At 33.8% G+C, this 24,517-nt stretch overlaps 1 protein-coding gene across 4 annotated transcripts in view; it reads left to right on the plus strand.

Annotated features, from left to right (window-relative positions):
* The window catches only part of LOC149423499 (spondin-1), a 312,969-nt gene that overhangs the window by 131,561 nt on the left and 156,891 nt on the right, over positions 1-24,517 (plus strand). For all 4 annotated transcript variants that reach the window (XM_089631593.1, XM_089631592.1, XM_089631589.1 and 1 more), the window contains exon 3: positions 5,968-6,185. In XM_089631593.1, coding sequence (XP_089487719.1) covers positions 5,981-6,185 — 205 coding nt within the window. In that variant the 5' untranslated portion in view covers positions 5,968-5,980. The remainder of the gene's footprint in view (positions 1-5,967; positions 6,186-24,517) is intronic.

Raw genomic sequence — 24,517 nt, forward strand, 5'->3', positions numbered from 1 at the left:
AATATTATCGTTAGATTTTGTTATTAAAAAAAATATGATTGTGAACACCGAGTTATAAAACAAACCCCCTTTTCTACCCACCCCCATTAGAACCCAGCCCCACCAGCGCCCAGCCCGTCTGGATCCTCAATAAAACTTTCCCCCACAGATGTTATTTTCATCTGCTGCGCGGGTTGCCATGGCGACGATAATTGAATGGTTAATTTTGAAAATGTTTTCGTTTGTTTTACGACTGTACACGGAGCCGGGTGATTGGTTTATGGAAGACGTAAACCTATTGATAAAGCCTAGTCTCGTGTATGCTCGTATAAAATAAGGTTACACTTCATCCACAAAGAAAATAATCAAATATACAAATGGAGACACAAAAGATTCTTCGAGAAATATGAAATCAAATCAAATCCCCGAAAGAATTCTTATATTCGAACAAAGGGTGTTTCGCATCTTTTTTATAAACATTAAACAATGGGTGACCAAAAAATTACCCCCTTAAATATTTATTGAGTATTTCATATTCTTGATTTGTTTAAATTATACGGCAGTTTTGCTCTTTGAATAAGAAAATTTGGTATTCCTACTATTAAGCAATCGCGCTTAATAGTAAACTAACTGATTTGTTAGAAAAATTCAGGTAAGCAATAAAGTAGGTGGTCCCAACATTATTTTCTTTTATTTAATTAATTAAAAAGAATTGTTAATTTGAAACCATTGATGTGGCTCAGTCTGTCTGTGCAGATAGAGAAGCAATAGCGCATGTTGCTTTTACGTCCAACAGATGGCGCTGTTTAAATAAAATCACGTTTTTACCTGTCACAGGTGACGTCTATATAAATTAATAAATAAAATTACAACGCAATCGATGTAGAACTTTTAGAGATTTAACATTTTGAACAAAAGAACATTCATATTTTTATTTATACAGGTGTAGATATATTTTTTAACGTTTAAATTTTTGACAGAAGGTGTCACAATTTTTACCAACGACCAAAGAGTTTACCAACGGTGTTTATTTGAAAGGTAAATTTCTGATACCGAGTCAAACATTTTTACTGTAAATGCTTTCGGCTTCACAAAAAATACACTTATAATATCCCGTTTCATTAACGGGACTGTGCGGGTATATAATAATTACGGTCAACATTTAATATAATTTAACATAATTTTAAATCAATTTCTACCGATGAGATATTATTGTAATTAGTGATGTAGACCCGGGAATATTCACTGGGGAATATTCCCGGGAACAGGAATATTCCCCGACCTGAAATAAATTCCCGAAAACGGGGAATTTATTTTATTTTTAATAAAATGGTTTCTACACTTCTCTTGGATGCTTTATTGAGTGTTAGCGTGTAAAGTAAGCCTGCAAACATTTGCAGTAAACGAAGCTGCCTCATGATATGAAGAACAGCCTGTTGGATGATGATGTTTACTGGACAAGAGTGACATCATTAGCCGATGTTCTGCGACCGATTGTTTCCTGGATTACACAGCTAGAGGGAGACGATCTACTAACACACAAAGCATTGTATGCTTTTGAGGATATTGAGAGCAGTCTAAGTAAAACTCTTCCAGCGTCTCTACTGTCACATGCCGAAGAGAAGCAAATACTGGAAAAGGCGGCGCTGCGCAAAGAATTTGCTATTGCTCCAATACTGGTTGGTAGGGCTGCTGCCTTACTTGATCCGCGTTCCCAAGGACATCTGCTAAGCCACGCACATCAACTTGAAGCACTTGAATTCATTGACAAAGTAGCGAGTCATATGGAGGCTGTTGATAGTACAAATGTTCTTGTTGATTTAGCCAATTATAGGACTAAAGAAGAATCATGGAGCAAGGCATTCCTATGGAAGTGTGTCGATAAAATCACGCCAGTGACCTGGTGGAAGGGGATGTGTGCATGTTCTGATTTGTCACAGGTTGCCATAAGAATATTGACTGCTCCCATTACTTCAGCAGCCACTGAGAGATCTTTAAGCACGTTTAGTCGCATTCATAAAACACAGAGGAATCGTCTAACAACTCAAAGAGCAGGGAAAATAGCATTTGTGGCACACAATTGGAAACTTCTTTCCTCTGAAAGAGGCTCTCAAGTTGCTCCTAAGAAAACCCTTTCTTCCACGGATGAGCAGATTGCTTCGCATCATAACGTTTCAAACCTATCTGGTACCGAGGAAGAAGAAAACGTAGATAATCCTGAGTCGGCAACAACTTCGTCAGGGTCGAATGAAGAAGAAGAATTTGAAGGTGAAAGTGGAAGCGAAGTTGATAGTGTCAGTGTCCAATCGGTATCATCAGACGAACAGTAACGATCTGTGAAGTTGTGTCATTGATTTTTTATATGTACCGTTTACTAGCATAAAGTATATATAGGCTACTAATACTGTACAGTATACAATTATATAGAGATACTACTCACTTTAAAATAATTTTGATCGGTGTTTTTTTTGTTATTTTTCTCTTGGATCCTATTCCTATATATATGGGAATAGTTTTTATGGATCTTTCCTGCTCTATATGTACTATATGTGTGTATATTTTATTTTTTATTTAATAAATATTATTCTTTTTGAGGTATTATGTTGTTAAAATCAAAATTCCCAAAATTTCCCGTCCAGGGGAATATTTCCGGGAATATTCCCGGGAATATTCCCCAGAAATAAATTCCCGGGAATTTATACATCACTAATTGTAATTTGGGTTAAAACCGTGTACATCATGCTTAAACAGATAATAATTCATATTGCAATCAACTTTTATAGAGGAATTTGACCAAAGATCGTGAGACCCACCATAGTTGTCTATTTCATAACAAATAATAATTTACAAATAGGTAACTATTATTTATATAAGTTTGATTTGAAATTTGGTTGGCAACAAACAACGAACTACATTAAATTTCATGCCCTACGTAAGCTAAACCGATATTGAAACATATTAAATGTAAAAATTTCACACCCCGTGGCAGAGTTCCAACAAAATGGCAGCATCCAACTCGTTACACGGTACAAGTAATACCAACACAAACAAAATACAAAATAGAGAACGCCATATAACTCCCATTGCAGTGCACCCCATTCGGTCGGTAAGGGATGAAGAAATAATATTCGACGGTGGAAATGTAGTGCATGTAAACGTATTAGTACAATGTAATAACCAAATATTATTAGAAATAAAAATGCTTACAACACTAAACTTATATATATATATATACCATGGACCAGTTTATGTAGGTAGACATTCTATTTTGTTCTGACTTGAAGAACAATGCACAACGATTCGCGCAAAGAAGATAATAAACAATACAATCCGTCAGTTTGACGCCATTATTATTGACGTAACGTGCCTATTCTCTTTTCCAACTGTGTACCAGAATTGTAATTATTAATTGTCTAACTTGGCATTGGGAGTTTAAAATAATATTGACAATTGAAAAATGAAGCAGCAGAATTTTCAGCTTTTGGTAAAAATATTCAAGTTAATACTCTTTCAAAGCGTAAACTATAGTGTAAATATTATGATGTAAACTGTAAAAAAATTAAAGAGCTGTCTACCCAAGAACGAAATTCCAGTTCAAATTAAGTGTAGCTGACTTTTCGTTGATTAGATTCACCAGACTTGAAGAATTATTGATACATTTCCAGAAAATTTCACATCTTCACCATAATGGGAAAACACCATCCTCTAGCATACTCCTGTATTCAAACCATTCTGAAAAAAGCGTGATTTTTAATTGCGAGTTTTACAAAACAAACTTATGAAGGAAAGAGTAATTCTTTCAGAATGTCACCGAAAATAGTAACGAGATATTTTTCAAATGCAAATTCATAACTGAATATTTCTTTATGATTAAGTAATTATAGAGTAAGTGATATAAAAAAAACCATCGTAAACATTATGTGGTTCACGTAAAAGTTTATAATTTCTTAGAGTATTTGAAACTTAAATTTAAAAAATATATTTTTTTAACAAGAATTTGGAAAAGGGGGTGATTCTTCGAAAATAAATTTTTAGAAAATATGAGAGAATACCAATTTAGAAACGTCGAGAACACTGAATCAAAATATAAAATAGAGAGACTTTCTTTCAACAACAACCATAAATGTGGTCTGTTGGAATGGAATGGAAAAACTGTCTGCTTTTAAATATCTAATGACCAATGAACAACGATTTGTTCAAAATAATTGACTAATAACAGACTGCATCACAGAATATTCTTTGTTAGCTGCAACAACCTAATGGAGATCTTTTTGAATTAACTAGGTCATTCACTGAAAATGATTTTATTTTTTTCATAAGTTTGATAAAGCAGTATACGACTTTCATTATAAATCATTATTTTCTTACAATGTTTGTTTATTTATTCATTTCCAGAAAATCGACAGATTACATTTAATCCGTTTCTACATGTGTAGTATATTAAAAAAATAAAACTTAATATGAGTTTCCTCCTTGTGACTTCATCTCTAATAACACTTATAACATTAAATTATACAAAACAAGAAATGTCTCATGACAATTAAGAAAAATATTTCTTTCATGGAGCTTATTCTGATATTGATTGAATTCTGATGTGTCATAATAAGACAAGATATCGTATTATAAAAATAAGACAGATTCTCAACAACATTAAAAGATCGATATAGAATTATATAAAACACTAACGTTAAAAAATCACTCATGACATGTGTTGATTTTAGCTAAAATTATTCCTCAGATCCTCATAAATAAATTAATGTGTTTATTAGATAATTTTTATTTATTTATTGTATATTAATGTTCTAAAGTTCTAGTAATACTGAGCACGTGCAGGTATAACTTGAGGAAAGTTCGTGAATACGGCATTGGAAATATTCCCTAAGGTTTCAGCCTTCACCCAAAGCTCGGGTAATTAAGCTTCGAAAGTAATTGTATTAGGCTTCACCTTTGCTAATATTTGACAAAACATGAGCATTCTGTAGAAGTGACTTATTTTTTGTAATTTTATTCACGTCGAATCAAATCGTAGGCACTTTGGAAAATGGTTAAACCCAGCGTAATATCGAATTGGGTGTAGTATGTAGAATATATGGTTTTACTTTTTATTGCTTTATTTTTATGTTCATCAAACTTAAATAAATAAGAACTAAATGCGTAGGTAAGCAAGAAGAAGCCGAAAACACCTATTTTAAATCTCTAAGAATGTCTTATTCATCACAACGCTTGCAACTGATATTAATTTTTCAATCCAATATAAAGCTCCGTCTACACGCTCCTTCTTATTTGCACAAGTAAGTATTTACGTTAATACGGCAAAACGGTATACCAAGTAAACAGCTTGCACAAACGTTAAATTGCTCTAATTTGCACAAGATATAAAGCATATTCGTTAAGACGGCATAACTGTATAATGCCAAAATGGCTTGCATACGCTTTAAATGCTTGCGACAGGTTTGCACAAACTGTTTGCGCAACAAACAAGAGCTATATGGACGCCGCTCAGTGAACCGCGTTGTTTGCGCAAACTTTCGCTGCGTTGAGTCATAATAGTTTAAACGGAAAAAAATATATAAATTATCATCATTTTTGAAATCATGCAAAGGCATCATAAGTTGAGGCCATATATTCTAAAATTTAAATGCAGCAACCATTATTCAATTTGATTTATTGCTGTAATATTTATCTTTTGCTGTGTCTATTTAAGGTTTATTTTGTACGTACACCCTAGTTTTTCGGACTTATCTCATTTTAGTCCAATTACTCGCACTGTCGAAAAGAAGCAAAGTACCACTGTTCATAATCAAATGTCCGTATTAATGTTTTGTAATTATATTTGATAGCAATATACTCCTCTGGTTTCTTTATTCTAATTTTCCCCACGATGTACCCCAAATCAGGGTTTTTATACTTCCATTCTCTCCGGGCAGCTGTGACTCTAGTGTGATAATCACATAAAAAATCTAATTGATAATTATGTCTTTGTTCCAGCACTCCTCCCAGTATGCGTGGCGGGTGGGGCGGGGGCCCAGGGCCCCTGGCCTGGCTGCTCCTGCTGGGGGCGGCGCCCTGGCTGCCACCCTTAGGGGCCCTGCGCTGCGAGCGTACTCCAGAAGGCCGCATGGGCGGGCGAGCTCGTATCGACGGGCGATACTTCATTAAGGTGTCGGGCAATGCGGATAGTTATGTGCCCAACACGGTCTATACAGGTGAGATTTATGTACAACCCATTATTACAAAATAAAACTTTATGTATTAAAAATATTTTGTTGGTATACAATACCTACGGTGGGATTGAGTTGTTTGAGCTATAAGAAACAATGAAATTTTGCAGGACTATGTTTTCGCAACAACAACAAAACGTCAATATACTATGCGAATGTTAAGAAGCGAATATTTTATAATAGATTTTCATTCAGTTGGACTCTATCGTAGTAACACTAAGGCGTTGCCACAATATAAACAGTACAATCAACCAGACACTGGTACCTATTTACAAAATTACGATGTTCTCGAACTGCGAAAAAATTCCAAATGATATTTTCTTACATTAGCTAGCTAGAGGAATTATTTTCCTCATGGCCTATGTCATCTTTGGGGATGCTGTGTGGAGGGTCTTTGAATTGAATTGAATGAAAGTTTTGGTAAGGAAAAAGGTATGAGGGGTGGGTATGAATCCATCGCTGGATTGCGGTGCAAGGCGATGTTCCGGGAGAGTCCTGCTGTGGAAATAAAAGGGTCTCTCCCGATCTGACCTCACCCCCATGAACCCGGGTACCCCTGCTAAGTCATCAAACGTAGTGAACCATTTGGGGTGACCTATGGGAGATGGGTTGGTTGTCATTTGGTTCCCGGGGCGGCGGTACCCATACTCGCCTCCCATTGTATATATGAGACGATGTATTAATGTGACTTAAGCTAATGAAACAAGTAGTACGTCCTATGCTTTGTCTGTAAAAGATATCTTTATTAGTTTTGTCCAATTTTTGCGCCGTGATGAATACATATGGTGAACTAGCAATCTTTTAGCTGGCGAAACGGCTCAAACTGCTTTTCAATGACGACAAACGAAAACCATCCCGTACCTCATTTTACACTAAAGAGTTCAAACCTCATTCCATTTTTCACTTTATTATATGAGTTTTTACATAAACATTGAATCTTCATCAATTCGTGCCGGAGCGTAACGTGTTAAAACGAACGCTAAACACTTTATGTCCATGAAATACCGCTTTGAAAGCAGATTTAGATCCCCTAGGAGATTTCTGAGACACCGCGTTGGGTTAAGTTACTTTTGTAAACCTAGTTTGTATCTTGTGGGAAAGATTAACGCTGACAAATCGGAACTTTCCCCGTTAATCTGTCCCTGGGCAGGTTAATGCTCGAAAATGTCTACTTAGTCTTCGTTACGCGTACACACAATCATATATTCTGGTTCAACTAATTAACCATGGCAAAATTCCAGTTCAGTAAATAATTGCCTTTAGGGTACTCATGCAGGGCGCAATCCGCGGTACTCGTTACTTTGGTAAATAAGTAACGAGTACCGCGAAGTACCCCGTACTCATGCAGGGCGTACTCCGCGGGACGCGTTACTTATTTACCAAATATCAATAATTGAGCGCCGTTCTATTGAAAGAAGCTAGTATATTTATCCCTTCAGGCCTCTGGCATATTGACCATTATATTTCTAAAAGATGCTGTCGGAAAGTCGGAGAATTTATGCGTATTTCATCTTTTTGTTATTACCATTAATATTTTTGATCGAGCTTAATATTGATATTCATATTTTCGTATACACATTGATTGTAGTAGGTCTGTGATAATGTATTGAAAATATAACCTACAAGTATTTTCGATTTAGATTTAGTTTTTATTCTTATTAGCGAGCATTTAACGTGTGGATGAACCATATCACTGCGTCCCCTTTATAGTACATACCATTGAACGTTTTATTTGCTTTATTTAAAACGTTTGAGATTCACTAATAATGCGTGAAATCGCAGGAATTTTACAGGGTGGTTCCATTTCAACGATTACAAATGGGCGGCAATTTTTCGGCGGATTTTAGATCATTTCACCGTAAAATACATTTATTATACGTTTTTACAATTTATTTATTTATTTAACGCCCAGAGGGCTTTTACATGTATGTAGTACAATTTTAATGACAGACAGTTTTGAAACATGAGAAAGAAATAATAAAAATAAAAGTACATTAAAAAATAATATATGCAAGAAACAAAATTAAAAATAACAAGAATATTAATTAAAAAAATACAGCGATTTGACTGGTTTAATATTGAGGTGCTGTTGTTGACAGAAAACCGAAACAATAATTTATTAACTGTTTTTAATGATGAACTAAAATCTTTAACAGACAACGTTTTTTATGTGTAGCACAAAGGATAACATAACATTTTTAAGCAATAATTATTAGTTTGAAACACATATATAATTTGAAATAATACAAGCCGTCGACGGGAATTGAACCCTCAGCCTTATGATTGCCGGTCAGGTGCTCTACCAATTGCGTTACCTCGGATTTTTTTTTGCTTCAAAATAATATAATAATTTTTTCATTGATACATTAGCAGTATATTTTTTATAAAACATTATTTGGTAATGTGAGTCTCACTGGGTGCTTATCCGTGTTGGGGGGGCCTGTTTAAGAATTTTATAAGATAACAAATATGGATGTCAATAAAATGAATTACGTTGAAATTAAATTAAATTAATCGAAATTAAATAAAATATAATATTTTAAGATTTATTTTTTGTAATATCGAATTTTTTGTTCTTTAATCTTAATTTTGTTGTTCATTTTTGTTAATGTTTATTTTCTCATTTATTATATCTTGTGTAAGATTGTTGAATGCTTTTGTTTGCCGATATTTCTGATGTCGCTGTCTTTTTATGTTTGCGGTTAACATTTTTTTGGCTTGCTAGTTGTTAATTGCATTATAAAAACGATATTTTTTAAATAACCCTCCATGTAGCGTCTCCAATGATGACATAGGCTTCGTGGGTAATAATGTCTTCTCTTTTTGGAGTAGTTGTAGAAAAACAAACGTTTTAAGTGGGTGAAAGATTAAATGTGTGTAAGAATTAAGAGAGCTCCTGTTAACGTGTTTTAGTAAAAATGGACTTCAGTAATTACGTATCCAGAAAGTAAGTGTACTGAATTTTTGTAGGTTACAAATCTTTTTATTGAAACAAAAAAATTACATGATTACCGTAGTACATATGTAAGCTATTTTTAGACATAGTCGCCATTCCTCTCAATACAGGTGGTGAAGCGGGGTATCAATTTTTGATGCCTTCCTCGAAGAAGTTTCCCGCCAACCCCTTCGTCCACTTCTCCACCTCCTCCTTTACCTCCTCGTCGGTTGAAAACCTTTTTCCACCCATGTACAGCTTCAGGGAGGTAAAGAGATAATAATCTGAAGGTGCTAGGTTAAGGGAATGCGCGGGGTGGTTCAGGATATCCCATTTAAACGAAGCAAGCAGTTCCTTCGTGGCGTTGGTCGTGTGTGGTCTGGCATTGTCGTGCAGCAGGCTGACTCCCTTTGTCAGCATGCCTCTCCTCTTGTTATGAATCGCCTTCCGCAATTTTTTTAGGGTCTCACAGTATCTTGCAGAGTTGATGGTCTCCACTTGAGGCAGATATTCAATCAAAATTATGCCTTGACAGTCCCAAAACACGGATGCCACGATTTTCTTGGCTGAATTGTGGTTTTGAACTTTTTGGTGGAGGGCGAAGAGGTGAGAACCGTTTTTAAACTCGTGATACCACTTGTACACACTCGTACAATTCATAGCTTTATCACCATATGCAGTTTTAACCTCATTATAAACCTCAAACGGAGGTTTTTCCTTCCAAACGAGATAATGGATGACGCCGCGTATTTCGCATTTGGCGGGAGATTGGATTGACATTTTTCACGAAACGTGTTGTCACGTTGACATTTCTCAACGTACTGACCTTGAACAGGTCTCATTGCGGAGGGAAAGAGTCAGGCTACACGTAAGTTTAGCCAACATATCGAAAATAAAATTCATTCGGTCGTGAGAGCCTCAGTACACTTACTTTCTGGATATGCCTCGTACATTAGTTACTACATATAAACAACATGGTTTAATAATAATAATAAGATTTTATGCCAGAATGTATGCAGGAGTAGTGCAATGCAATTTATTCCATATTTTAAAATAAGAGTCATATATTAAGAATACATAGATAGGCACAAAATATGCGGAACAGAAGTGAAAAATGAGTGCAAGCAGCCGTTGATGGTGGATATTTGAACATCTCCCGTCTCCAGAGGGCCATCAGGGGGGACTCCATTAAGGCAACCATGGCAGTGATGATAGTGTTATTTGATTGGAGTTGTCTGCGCCAAAAGTTTCCCATATGGTGGCGGAGAAGCACTCTGAAAAAGTGAAAAGGAATATTATCAACAGATCTGAAAAAAGAACAAAAAAAAATCGTAGCGCTGCAGGCGGAATAGTTGGCGGTCAGCATTATTGAAAGCAACTTTTAACTTATGCCATTGGGATTCAGTATAATTGTACAGCGAAGCTGACGTGTACAGCGAAGTGAAGAGTGTGTTTAATAGTATCCTTTTGAAGTTTGTATTGCAAAAGTGAAAACGCCTTGACAGCATACTTGCTCTAACGGATATTGCTCTTCTTTGTATTTCCATATTCAGGTCGCCTGTGATAATATGTCCCAGGTATTTGAACTACGACTAACAACAATTTTCCCTCCGTCTAGCCTTACTGAAGGTGTTTGAATGATTAATGTGTTACTTTAATAACAATTGAGGGTAAATTACCGTACCCACTACTTAAAAGCTGTCAAATAAGACAATATAATTACGTGTTTTATTCGTCACCTGCAACAATAACAACTTTGATAATATTAAAACTGTTGTTTATGAGACAAGGTTTTTATGCATAGCGCAAAGGAAAATAAATTAATAAGAGCAATAATTTGACTGGGTCACGACGGGGATTAAACGTACAGAGCAGCTGACCGGCAGTCAGAAGCCTGTGGGTTCAATCCCGGTCAGCGGCATTTAAAATAAAAATTATGGGTATTTCATTTGAATTGATATATATAATATATTTTTTATAATATTAAGGATTGGTTAATCCAATAAGCCAAAAAAGTGGAAGATCGTTAGAATATTTGGCTCCTAAAGCAGAAATTTATTTCCATTAAAAACACACTGACACACCGTCAAAATAAATGGTAACCTTTCATGGAACTCGTAGAAAACTTATGGTACATATTATATGCTACGACCTATTTCTTCGACAAAATGCACTGACTTGCGAAATAAAATACTATCGACTCTCAAAATATGTATTTTTACCACCGCTACCAGCTGGAGTAAACAAATATATAGTTTTCTTCAGTTATATATTCAGGATTTCAGGCTGCGTGTTCCGCACTTCAAATATCGAGGGCTTCTCGACGCGATGCCAGCTTCGTATGGCTTCAAAGACGCTCGCGTGTTCTATTGTACATACAGTGTTTTGTCACAACTCAGAGCGGTTGCTACTAAAGAGTAAGAAGTTTTGGTGACAATGAAAATCTATTCACTATTCTGTGCAGATAAAAATCAGATGGTTTTAAGTATTTATTGTTATTAAGTTTAATTTGTAGAACTCCATTTTATTTTTTATTTTTTTATAAATACAATAATATTATTATTGGGTTTATAAAAACAGTTTATTTTTGAACAAGTTCTGCTGTGTAATTATTATTACGCGTGACAGCTGTTTCGCCCTCTAAAGGCATTATCAAACTGTGGGTAGCCCACTTACAGACGATACATTTATATTATTTCTAGGTAGGTATTTTAATTTCAATTACTGAATTTCTTAATTGATATCTGTGTAAAAATGTTAGAAATTATTGATGGTTACTACCCTAGTAAAGTTTCCCCAATTAGTGTAATGTTTAAATTTGACTGAATGTCTTAATGTTAGTTATTCCCAAACGATGACTCATAGGGTTATTTTAATAGTATAATTAAGTACTTCAATGTGCACTCGTATTTGCACTAGGTTTGAAGATATCTAGTAGGGGTGAACGAATTATATTGGTTTGTTCATTAATTAGAATAACAACTAGCCTACCTACCTACAAGTCGACTGTCAAACGCTCTACATAAAAATCTAAAAAACATCACCAAAATCACTGTAATAAAACCAAAAAAGTGTCAAACTCTACTCACAGTGTCATCACTGCGTTTCGCGCTGCTTATATACATGTGATAAACAAATTAAGTATAAAAAAAACGAAATAGTCAAGTGATAAAATAGTGAAACTAAATCTGTAAAATCGTGTGTAAAACGGTGAAACCTAACGGTCTAAAAATTACTCTGTGGCTACCTATATTGATAAGTGAAAAGTTAACACCTATTTAAGTTTTAAGATTGTATCTAAGTGAAATTTAGGATCATATTATCAGTGTCCATAATTACTTTGACATTAAACAAAATTCAAAACAATATACCTATCTCGCTATTGGTCAAAAGTGAGATCGCTTCGTGCTAAAATTTTGCGGAAAACTATTTTTTAGGCGTTGAGGATTATTAACCACAATGCTTAACTGTGAAGGTTGCCTAAACCCAATAAATAAAGATGAGTATATGTTTACGTGTACCAAGTGCAAAATAACATTTCACAATAATTGCCTCAATATCTCTGATTCCAAATACAAAAAAATGGCAGAAAAAAATAAAACTTCTTGGAAATGCCCAAAATGCCTAATCAGACCAGGATCACCGTCTACATCCTCGGCTGCAAATACCGACGATGATGATATGCTCTTTATTCGTCTGACCAAACATTTTGACCAAAAGGTCACTGAACTTAAAAAAATGTTCGAAGACGAAATTAAGGAACTGAAGAGAAGCAACGAATTTATAAGTAATCAATATGAAGATCTGTTATCAAATTTTAAAGTACTACAAGACCTACAAAAAGATACACAATCCTTACGTGAAATAAATATAAAGAATGACTTAAGAATTTCAAGCCTGGAAACCAGACTAGCCACTAAGGAACAAAATAATCTCTGCGACTGTGTGGAAATGGCGGGTGTTGAATTGCGGCCGGGAGAACAACCAGCTGAAGCCGTTCTTCGGGTAGCCAATTCCTTTGGTATGCCATTGTTGCAGCAGGATCTACGCCTTGTGACCAGGACCCAGGACCGCAGAACTAACGCCCCCGATAAACTGCAAGTAAATTTCTACAACCAGAAAACGAGAGATATGGTCTTATCTTTCAAAAATACAGCCAAAATACTTAACCCAAAATCACCCATTTATATTAGTGAAGTGCTTACGCCTTACTATAAGGAATTGCTGTGGAAAGCAAAACAAAAGGCTAAAGAAACAAAATTCGAATTTGTATGTTTTAAAGCCAATAAATTACTCGTTCGTAAGGGTCCGGGGGAAAAAATCATTCAAGTCAAACATGAAAGTGACATTAAAAAAATGGTATTGTAGATTTTTAATTCTAGAGAAAACCCTTACTGTAATGGATATTATTAAAAATGGAATGTATTACCAATTATAGGACGTCAAATCCTAAATTCTGTAAAAATGTACTACAAACACACTCATCCTCTCTTCAAATCTTACAGCAAAATATTAGATCAATTTCCAAGAATTTTGACGAATTCTCGCTACAACTTGATAATATTGGAACCTTTTTTCATATAATTATTCTTACTGAATGCTGGATACCAAAAAATTATGCTCCTAAAATTTTGAAAGGGTATGATCACTACAGCACTTCAATACATACTAAACAAAATGATGGAGTTGTTGTCTATACCAGAACTGACCTGATTGGTTTATCTGTCAAGGAAATCCAAGTCAGCGGTGCAAACTGTTTGCAAATAACTCTCAAAAATGACACATGTATCTTAGCAATATACCGTTCTCCATCCTCTTATAATATTTCACCATTCCTAAAATCAATTAATAACTGTTTAACTGAATTATGTAATATTAAAAATTGTATTATTGCTGGTGACCTCAACATAAATATTCTGCCCACAAACGAACATCCTCAGTGCCAAGAATACTTAAACACGCTCACTTACCATGGATTCCAAAGCACCATAAACACTACCACACGTGCTACATTAGACTCCATTTCATGCATCGACCACATCATGGTCAAATCCAACTGCCCAGTAATATCTATTGTATATGAATCTTCACTTACCGACCACTACACCACTATTCTTTCCATACAAACATGCAACAGAAAAGACAAACATAAAAACACAACAAATAAGAAAAAAATCATTCAAATCAATTATGATTGTGTTCGTCAATCTCTGATGAGTAAATCATGGTCAGAATTACTTAACATTACAAATCCAGAAGACGCCTGGACGTATTTTATCAATTACTTACAGACTACCATTAACGAACATACAAACATAATTATAAAACATATACCAAATAATATTTTACCAATTAAGCCATGGATTAACCACACTATTATTAAATCTATCCGTAAACGTAACAAACTCCACAAAAACGTTATTAACAATCCTTATGATATACAACTTCGAAACTTTTATAAAAGATATAGAAACATTTGTACCCAAATAATAAGAAAGGCTAAAGAGATATATTACAAACAGAAAATAGAAAACTGTAATAATGATCCTAAAAAACTTTGGAAAACACTTAAAGAAGCCACCCACTCTCAACCTAATCCTACGAATGACTTAAAACAACTAAAAGTAAATGATAAAATATTTAGTTTTTCTAGTAATCCCGATATTATTGTTAATCATGCAAATAAATACTTCTCAAAAATAGGTGAACAACTCGCAAAAAATATCGATGTAAACCATACCAACTCCAGTTCACTAAGCTGTAATACAAATTTGCCCAACAACTTGCATTTTAGTCTAAAAAAAATTTCAAATGAAGATACTAGATTGATCATAAACTCATTAAAAAACTCGTCTTCAACTGGCTTGGACGATATATCAAATATTGCCTTAAAAAAACTTGTATCAGAAATAACCACTCCCTTAACAAATCTTATTAACCTAAGCATCCTAAAAGGCCGATTCCCCGACAATCTAAAACACGGAATCATAATCCCAATACATAAAGGAGGCTCTAGAGCGGACATAACGAACTATCGTCCAATTACATTACTAAATTCACTATCTAAAGTCTTTGAAAAAACTATTAATAATCAACTAATTGAATACCTTGAACAAAATAACATACTATCACTCAACCAGTTTGGATTCAGGAAAAATAAAGGCACCTCCGAAGCCCTGGCAACAGTTACCGATTTTCTAAATGAAAACTTAGACAAGGGATCAAAATGCATATCAATATTCTTAGACCTGTGCAAAGCATTCGATACTATCTCTCACTCTAAACTTTTACAAAAACTATCTAATATTGGTATAAATGGTGATGAACTTACTATTATTAGCGATTACCTGTCAAACCGAAAGCAAAGTGTGAAAATCAACAACTGCAATAGCAATCAATTACCAATTAGCTACGGCGTGCCTCAAGGAAGTGTTTTAGGTCCTACCCTGTTCTTAATATACATAAATGAATTATGTAATCTTCAAATAGATGCCAAAATTGTAAGTTTCGCTGATGATACGATTCTCCTCTTCAAATCAAGCAATTGGAATGATGTATACATAAAAGCTAACAGGGGCATAACTGTGGTTAAAATATGGTTAAACAATAATACACTAACAATGAATGTGACCAAAACTAAATACATTGAATTTAGTATTAATCCTTCCTTAAGAAACCCAGAAAATCAAATTAAAATTTGTGCTTGCAACCTGACAAATCCGATAATATGTGATTGTCCTTATTTAGAACAGGTAACTAAAATTAAATACTTAGGTATTATTTTTGATAGCAATTTAAAGTGGAAAGAACATATAACCTCTACAGCAAACAAACTTAGAAAATTCATTTATTTTTTTAGACAAACTCGCAACTTTCTCAACCTAAGCCAGCTCAAAACAATCTACTATGCACTTTGTCAATCTTTAATAGAGTATGGTATCATAGCATGGGGAGGAGCAAACGCTGCCGCCATTGATCCAATATCTAAAGCTCAGAAACTTATAATAAAGATTATCCTCAAACTACCAATCACAAGCAGTTCGGATGAAATCTTTAGGAAAATCTGTGTTATGGACATTAGGCAACTTTATGCCAAAAACATACTAACATACCTCTTCAAACACAAAACTACTTTTGACAATATCCAAACTGCTCGTGATACTAGAACAAAAGGACATAATTTCTTACAAATCCCTTTCGCTAAAACAACTTTTGGCCAGAGAAATTTTAGATATTTTGCAACAAGGCTATATAATGCTCTCCCACTAGCCATTAGACTGAACGAATTTTTTCTGAAATATAAAACAGACATCAAATCTTGGATCATCAGCCAAGACAGATCCATGATAAATTTTTTTATAAAAATCCCTACATAAGTATGTACTCCAACTAGATGCTGATTAACAAATGTATCATTTATTATTATTATTTATTATTTTCTATCTTTTTCACAATGTCATTTAATGTAGTGAAATATTTAATGTATCAAAAAATATGTAAACATTTTTAATGTATCAAATACGTCTGTCTCGACACAGGTTTATCCTAGTGAGACAGACATCGAAAAAAAAAACCTGTAAAAGAAACTTTATATTGATAATAAAAAAAAAAGAATAGCTTTCGGATTATTAGAGTTCTTGTTAATTTCTAACTGCTCTAAAAGATTCAGTTTACGGCCTTTATTTTGTACGTGTAACGGAGTTGGTTTATTATTATCATTAAGTGAGTGATTTTCATCTAGGAGATGTTTGGCAAATTGAGATTGCATTTTATTATTATTTTTAAAAGATCTTATATGTTCTTTGAACCTAGTGTTAAAGGACCGGCCCGTTTGTCCAACATAAACAGCGTTGCATTCGTCACACTGGAGTTTATAAATGCCACTATTTTGTAATTTGAGTACCTTACTTTTTGAGTTTTTAAGAGATGATCCTAAGTTGTTATTTGTGCGGAAGGCAATATCTAAGCCACATTTTTTGAGGACTTTGGCAATTTTATTAGATGTCTGTCCGATGAATTCTAAACACCCGAATTTATTATTCGTCTTATTATTAGTTGCTGGGTAAATTAATTAAAGGTTATTTTTGTGTTTATTATTATTAATTATTTTTTCGATGTCTAACTAACATTAAGACATTCAGTCAAATTTAAACATTACACTAATTGGGGAAACTTTACTAGGGTAGTAACCATCAATAATTTCTAACATTTTTACACAGAAATCAATTAAGAAATTCAGTAATTGAAATTAAAATACCTACCTAGAAATAATATAAATGTATCGTCTGTAAGTGGGCTACCCACAGTTTGATAATGCCTTTAGAGGGCGAAACAGCTGTCACGCGTAATAATAATTACACAGCAGAACTTGTTTAAAAATAAACTGTTTTTATAAACCCAATAATAATATTATTGTATATATAAAAAAAAAAAAAAAATGGTTTCAAGCTTTATCAAATTGTTAAAATTCTAAACGTATTAAGTTAATAGGCCTGCGTTTAGAATATATATCGGCAACTGATGATACATTCTAGGTGCTAAGTTTTGCACTGTAGTTTTAAAGAATTCTACACTTGATTCTAATAATAATTTCTACCATACAATATTAATATTATTGATATCAACTTAGTTTGAAAACAGATGGGTAGGTACCTACCTACCTTATTACTGGTTAAACTGATGTTAATAAATAAATTAAATAATGTGACAGCCCAATAGAGCGTTAATAAATAAAAATAAAAAAGCTATGAACCTCTTTTCTTACAAATGTCGATTTCATAGTGATAATTTTTTAGGACTCGAAATTGTACCAAATCTATGGACGTGACGTGTGACGTCGCTAGTCACCAGTCTCAATTTTTTTTAACCGGTTTCGTATTTTGTGATTACCCGTTTTGATTACCTAATATTGAAGAATACTAGGTAAAACTTTGGCTAATGTTATAGCGTTCAGAGGCGGATTTGCCCTTAGGCCTATGTAGGCCCGGGACTAGGGCGGCCAGATATTAGGGGCGGCCAATCGTGACAAAAAAGTCACAGATGATAACAAGAAATGACTTCCTAAGTACCTAAATATTCTACGTACGAAATAGCGATATGCAAGAGCGTGTTCACACACAGCACACAGCGCGCCCCCACGCCCCGCAGCCGCCCTCGCCATACCTATCATGCTCCGTCGCTCGCCCGCTCGCGTATTTCCAATCCATTCAGTTGCGCTAGTGACTGAACCGCGTTAGGTATTGTTATGCATAATAGCGTGTTCACACACAGAGCTATAATATGCGTGGGATGGCGTATTTCAGCATATCGCTCGACATACTTTCCAATTTGGAATGTACGGCGAGCGATATGCCGATTATATATATTTTTAGTTATAATCTATGAAAAAGGGGGGGGGGGTGGAGGAACGTAGGAAAAGGATTAAGAGTCTGGGGCCTAGGGCGGCCAAGACTGCAAATCCGCCTCTGATAGCGTTGAATGAAAGTGCATAAATACATCCATAACCGCACCTGATAAACAATGAACGAGTGATTAACGAAGGGATTTTGTTAATGCGGGTCTTGAAGGAATGCTGGTAGCTCGTTCCACTTACGAGTGACGAGTTGACTCGAAAATCGAGTCGAAGAAACGATCGGTTCTCATGAAGCCAAAATCAACGTTGTGGACGAGGGTTTCACTCGTGTCTTGCAAGTTTCACGCCCGTGCACCGGTGCACCGGATCAATGCTGCTAGCTTCTTAGAGCAGGTTCCATTGAAATACCCGTATAACGGACTCAATATTGCGCCTGTAAAATTAAATGTTGCAATCGGTCTGTTAACAATGCCGCCTTCCTTTGCACAGAATCACGTAGGTTCATCAAGTATTTTGGGTCTACAGCCCAAAGGTGGTTTCCAAATTCAATAGTTGGGTGCACTTAAGATTTGTATAGGGTTAGCAGCTGGTCACTATTGAAGAATCTGCTAGTCCTATACAAGACGCCCAGTTTCTTGGAAGCCAAATTTATTCGGACTTCTATGAAGCCCCGATACCTGAGCCGATCTGATCTATTCCAAGCATTTCAATGGCGTCTTTATTGGGGAGGGCGATTCTATCAAATTGCCCCGAACTTAGTAGAAAATCTCCCTCTTTGCTGAAGTCAGACAAATTTTTAAATAAAAGAAAATAATACTACAATTGTATTGTTATCTTTCCGCCTTGTATTCAAGAACAAATAGAAATACTTTTATGATGGTGACACATTTCTGATATTAATTATTGCCCACGCATCTACAGAAATAATAAAGATTAAACACAAAAGAAATATTTCAATAATTTTCAGTTTAATTTTAACTTAACTTAACTTATCGAAATTATCTGAAAGGCGAAAAATATTTGATCTTCTTTTATTATATAAAATTGTTCATTCAAGATTAGACTGCCCTGACACTATAAATTTGCTATCTTTACATATACCTCCAAAATATACTAGACGGAATATTTTATTCTACAACACTAACTTTGCTACGAATTCTGTGTTAGAAAGAATACATAGGTTGGGCAATGAACTAAGTGATGTCGCTGACATATTTAATTTAAACTTCAATACATTTAAAGCCAAATTAGTCCACCACTTTTTAAATGTAAATAATGTATGAGAAATCATTATATTTTATTTAGATTTTCTATTGTTTGTTTTACACTGTTGTTGTAATTAAATTTGTAATTTTTATGTACTTAAAAGCCCAATAGGGCGTCAATAAATAAATAAATAAATTTAAAAAAAATTTGGTTCAAATCGCCACATAAATCTTTCCAACCAATAATCCTTTCAATAATACCTAACTAGTAAGTAGTTTGATGTGCTGCACACCCAATTCCACCATCATGATAATATTATATTTATTGAAATCTGTGTATATAACCTATAGATCTCGTCCATTCGTTACACTGTACAGTTGTACACTGCTATGTACACTATTGTACACATTACCGAATTGGTACTGGTAGGCAACGAATTTTGTTACATTGCGCTTGACGACGTGTCTTTGATCTCATAGGTCACAGAATCGATAGTTTGGGTAAACAAACAAAAATATACTTAAATATCTATGGATTTTTGAAAATAGAATTTAAATGTACTCTATGGGTCGCATATGCGCTCCTTTAATGCAAACCAGATTTGCACAGCACCCGTACACCGGAGTGTTGTGGTTTAATCAACTAGCGACAGAGCTGAGATCAGAACCTGATTATTTTTATTTTTCTCTTTCACTTCACTTTAGTTGTATAGCTAATTGTATTTTTTTTCTAATATATAGATTACGTTATAATTTTATTTTCCCTTTACACAGAAGTGGTTACACTCTCATCAAAGTTTTTTTTTTAATCATCTGAAACGCGGTATTTATGTTAATGTATAGAATTACCTTGTAAATATTGATAAAAACATAAATTATAATAACACATTTTTCAATTTTCACCTCCCTCCCGAGCATTAGACCATCTTAGGAGATTTAATTAAATATTGTGTAGTAAATATATATTAAACACATAAATATCAATCAAATATTAAAAAATCAAAGATTTGTACAATTATGATTGTATTTATGCCCTGCGGTAGTTTCAAATTGCATACCAGGTTATTTAAATTTCAATATAATGGAGAAGGTAAAGAATAACATAAATATCTTCTCTCGTTCACGAAAAGACTTTTAGATCTGTTTTTCTGGGCATGATCCTTACTACAAATACAAGAGAAACATAAATATGTGTGTTACATCTAAAAAAATATCTTCCACGCAAGTAAATAAAGAAGTAGTTATTTTTCTGCAGTAAAATTTGGAATGTAAAAAACATTTTTTTACCTGCTCCGTAAAAAAACATTTTTCACTGCCTACGAAAATATAAATATAACGGGTAGCTTTATTAAATTTCCCCGGTCGAATGGAAATTTTTTTGCTGAAAAAGCCTCCAGGTGTAGCTTTATGCCTTACACATTATGAGAAGGTAAAAGGATGTATATTTTTCATTAGCTACTTACGTAATGCGTTGAGGGAGGTGGTAGAGGACTCCCTATGAGGGTTGGGGTGAATGGCTCGTGGCCCAGCCTAGCGATAAGGGTGGACTAATTTCTGCCGCTACGCACTTCGTGTGCAGAATACAAGATTGGCGTTGACTAATGTTTATGCATAACAATAACCTTTGTTGGTTTGCTGTGATTTGTAACATCGTTAAAGTCAATGTATTATCACAGGTGTCACGTTTAGCATTTAGCATTCTAACGTAAATGTGCTTACGAAATAAATTCCGCAATTTGCAATCAAATTTTCTTCTTATAGTCCGAATCCAACAACCACCACTTTTTTTAGACAACTTTGTATCTCAACGTATGTGCAAATTTACTTGAATGACACGCTTAATATGTCGTCGTGATGTTTCATGAAACAAAGAGGTTGTGAAAGCAAATTATGTATTTTTGAGCTTAGCGAAGAGTTGTTTTAACTTGACCGTTTTACATTTCGTGTGTAAACTTGTTTGCAAGTTCCGTTTCATTCTATTTTGAGATGATGGCTATTTACACGGTTTAGTAAAGATAATTTTTTCAAATGTGAAATCATCGTGTTTATTTGGATTTATTTTTTCAATAATATCGTACCTACCTGACTGAAGAATGTTTGAAAAAAGAAGGTTCAATTGGACATATTGTATAATTCTTTGTTTAAAATTTACTAAAAATTGTCACTTAAATAATAAATTCGGTTTATTATTAAGTAGGCAGATATTTAAGTACTTACTTACAAATTATTCTCATGATTTCAGGGGTAATTTTGCTTTTGATTTATAATATTTAATAGAAAATTAGAAATATACTTTTATGATTACTAGAACTACTATGTACGTTCGTGTTATAAATTGAATTATAATAAAGATGTCTCTCAAATAAAATTAATGAAATAAAAAAATCTTTAATATTGCTGCGAGTATTGGAAAGTTGAAATGTAGCGACGATTTTAAAAAGGAAGAAAAGCAAAAACTTGAGGTTTTGCTCAAAACAGGAAACATTTGCAAGACAGGAAGGAGGCTTTTAACTACTAACGGGAAGAGCACGGTTAAAGAAGAACACGAAGAATTTTTTTTTTTTTTTTGGCTGCTTATTGTACCATCGCAAAACAAAATTACCAGTCAGAATTCAATTAAACCCAAAAAATGAACCATTATTAAGAGGTTTATAATTTAAAACGAAACAAAATAATAGTGGTATCAAAATGGTTTGTTAACAGGCTCTTCTCTCCAATATACGAAACTGAATAGAATATATCATTGAAGAAAAAGATGATACTGATAAATCTAGACGAAACATGAAACAGAACAAGTCACAGAAAACAAAGAGATAACGGTCACACCTAGGAATCGGACGAAGGATGTATTTTCTTAAGGGTCAGCGTCTTAACCACTTGACCATTTTGACCTAATCATTAAACGTCATATTTGTCTATCTCATATTTAAAATTCAGAATAAACAATATGAGATAATTTTTATTAGAAGATGGTATCAATTGTAATTTTAACATTTTCCCAGTTGTGACCGTTATTTATTTTTTATTTTTTGTGTTTTGTTCTGTTTAATGTTTCTTTTAGATTTACTAGTATTATATTCGTCTTCAATGATATATTACATTGATGGATATTACCTTCAAAATAAGTCTTAAAAAAAAGTTGTTCCTGGAAAGAATATGTTAGAAAAGTTGTAGATTTTCTTGTAAAGGACATACGCGTGTTGCTTGTGGACCACAACAAAAATGTAAGAAATAAACTAACAAAAAACCAACATATAAAGAAAAACAGATCATTATTATGATACCCAAAACACAAAAAGTAAGAGTTTCATCATCTAGCTGAAAGACTTGATTGTTTCCTTTGTATTTGCGGAAGAATAAAGTGGCCGCTATTAAATAAAATGCCAAGAAACAAATGTAGGAGGTCTTATTGCCTCGCCCAATGCCGCAAGTAACACAACCATCTTTATTATCATAACGAGAGCAATCTATCTGAGAGGAGAAATGGATCCGGATGTGTATGTGGAAGGAGCCTATTGCCCCCTGTGGCCAGGAAGAAGAACTACCTGTTTTTGCGGCATCCTGGAAAAATAATAAATGACCTCCAGATTGAAGTCAGGGGTGGTACTTATCTAACGGGTTGGGCGATATTCGGGCGATATTATTAACGGGTTGGGCGATTGTCTCTAAAGATCGTTCATTCTTACTCAGTACACCTGCAAGCTGCATGACAAAATAAATATATGTTTAAAGATTTATCTTATAATCTTAGCTTAATCAAATAACATAGAAATAAATTCAAATGTACGTACGAATTTGTTCATGTAAGAACAGGGAATAAGAGTGTGTGAAAAATGGATGTCGCATGAGTTCAGAGAGAGTTTTCAGTTTCAGTTTTAGAGTTCTTGTTAATCGGTTTTAGGTAAAAATGTTGAATATTAGTTTCTTTTGGACAGTTATAATATTTTATGATGTATTGTAGAATATGTATAGTTAATCAACACACACAAGCTTTTCACTGATAATCTTAATTTGCTAAATATAAAAGGGAAAATAGTTACGTTAAGTTAGTTAGAAGTCTGTGTTGAGTAATATTTAATGTATTAAGTCAGTTGAATTCCCTGTATAAATCGTATGAAGAGCTTGCTCTCGTCGTCTGAATAAAATTAACATTTTAACATTAAACAAAGGACATTATTATTTATGGAGTGCTTTCACTTCAGGTGAAGATACATTATTATACAAATAATGTATCTTCATTATTCAAAAGGTTATTACGTTAATTAGAGCTCTTTACAATGGTTTTTCCTTACCTTTAACCTATGACGTCACTTGGTATTGTCTCACAAACTCTAGACCATATGTAAAAAACACCTTCATGATTCCAGTAAATTCTTTATTCACACGTTTTTTTAAAATTTTTATTTATTTATGTCTACTCTTGAATACACATTTTACAAATGATTACAGTGGTTTATATGATGGAACAGAAAAAATGTACAAAAACTAAAGAAAATATTGTGAAATACCAGTGGTATTGTATGTTACGTGAACACCTCACTAGGAGAAACTTTGCTGGGGTGTTAACGTGTTTGTAATTTAGTGTGACAGGTATTTATGTGTTGTATCAGAAAGTTTTTTTTTTTTTTCACAGACATATATTGAAACATGAAAACACACAATTGTATGTGAGTGTAAGTATTTTTGGATAATTCTTGAAAAACGTGTGTAATATTTAATTTTACTTATTATATTTTGGTTATGTTTGGTTTGGAATTATAATCTTTTGAATAAAGTACGTTGTTGTAAAGTTGTTCATGTACGACAAAAATATTCAAAGAATATG

Source organism: Hesperophylax consimilis, chromosome 5 (assembly GCF_061612785.1).
Source record: "Hesperophylax consimilis isolate HC1 chromosome 5, BYU_Hcon_1.0, whole genome shotgun sequence".
In the NCBI taxonomy this organism is placed as follows: Eukaryota; Metazoa; Arthropoda; class Insecta; order Trichoptera; family Limnephilidae; genus Hesperophylax; species Hesperophylax consimilis.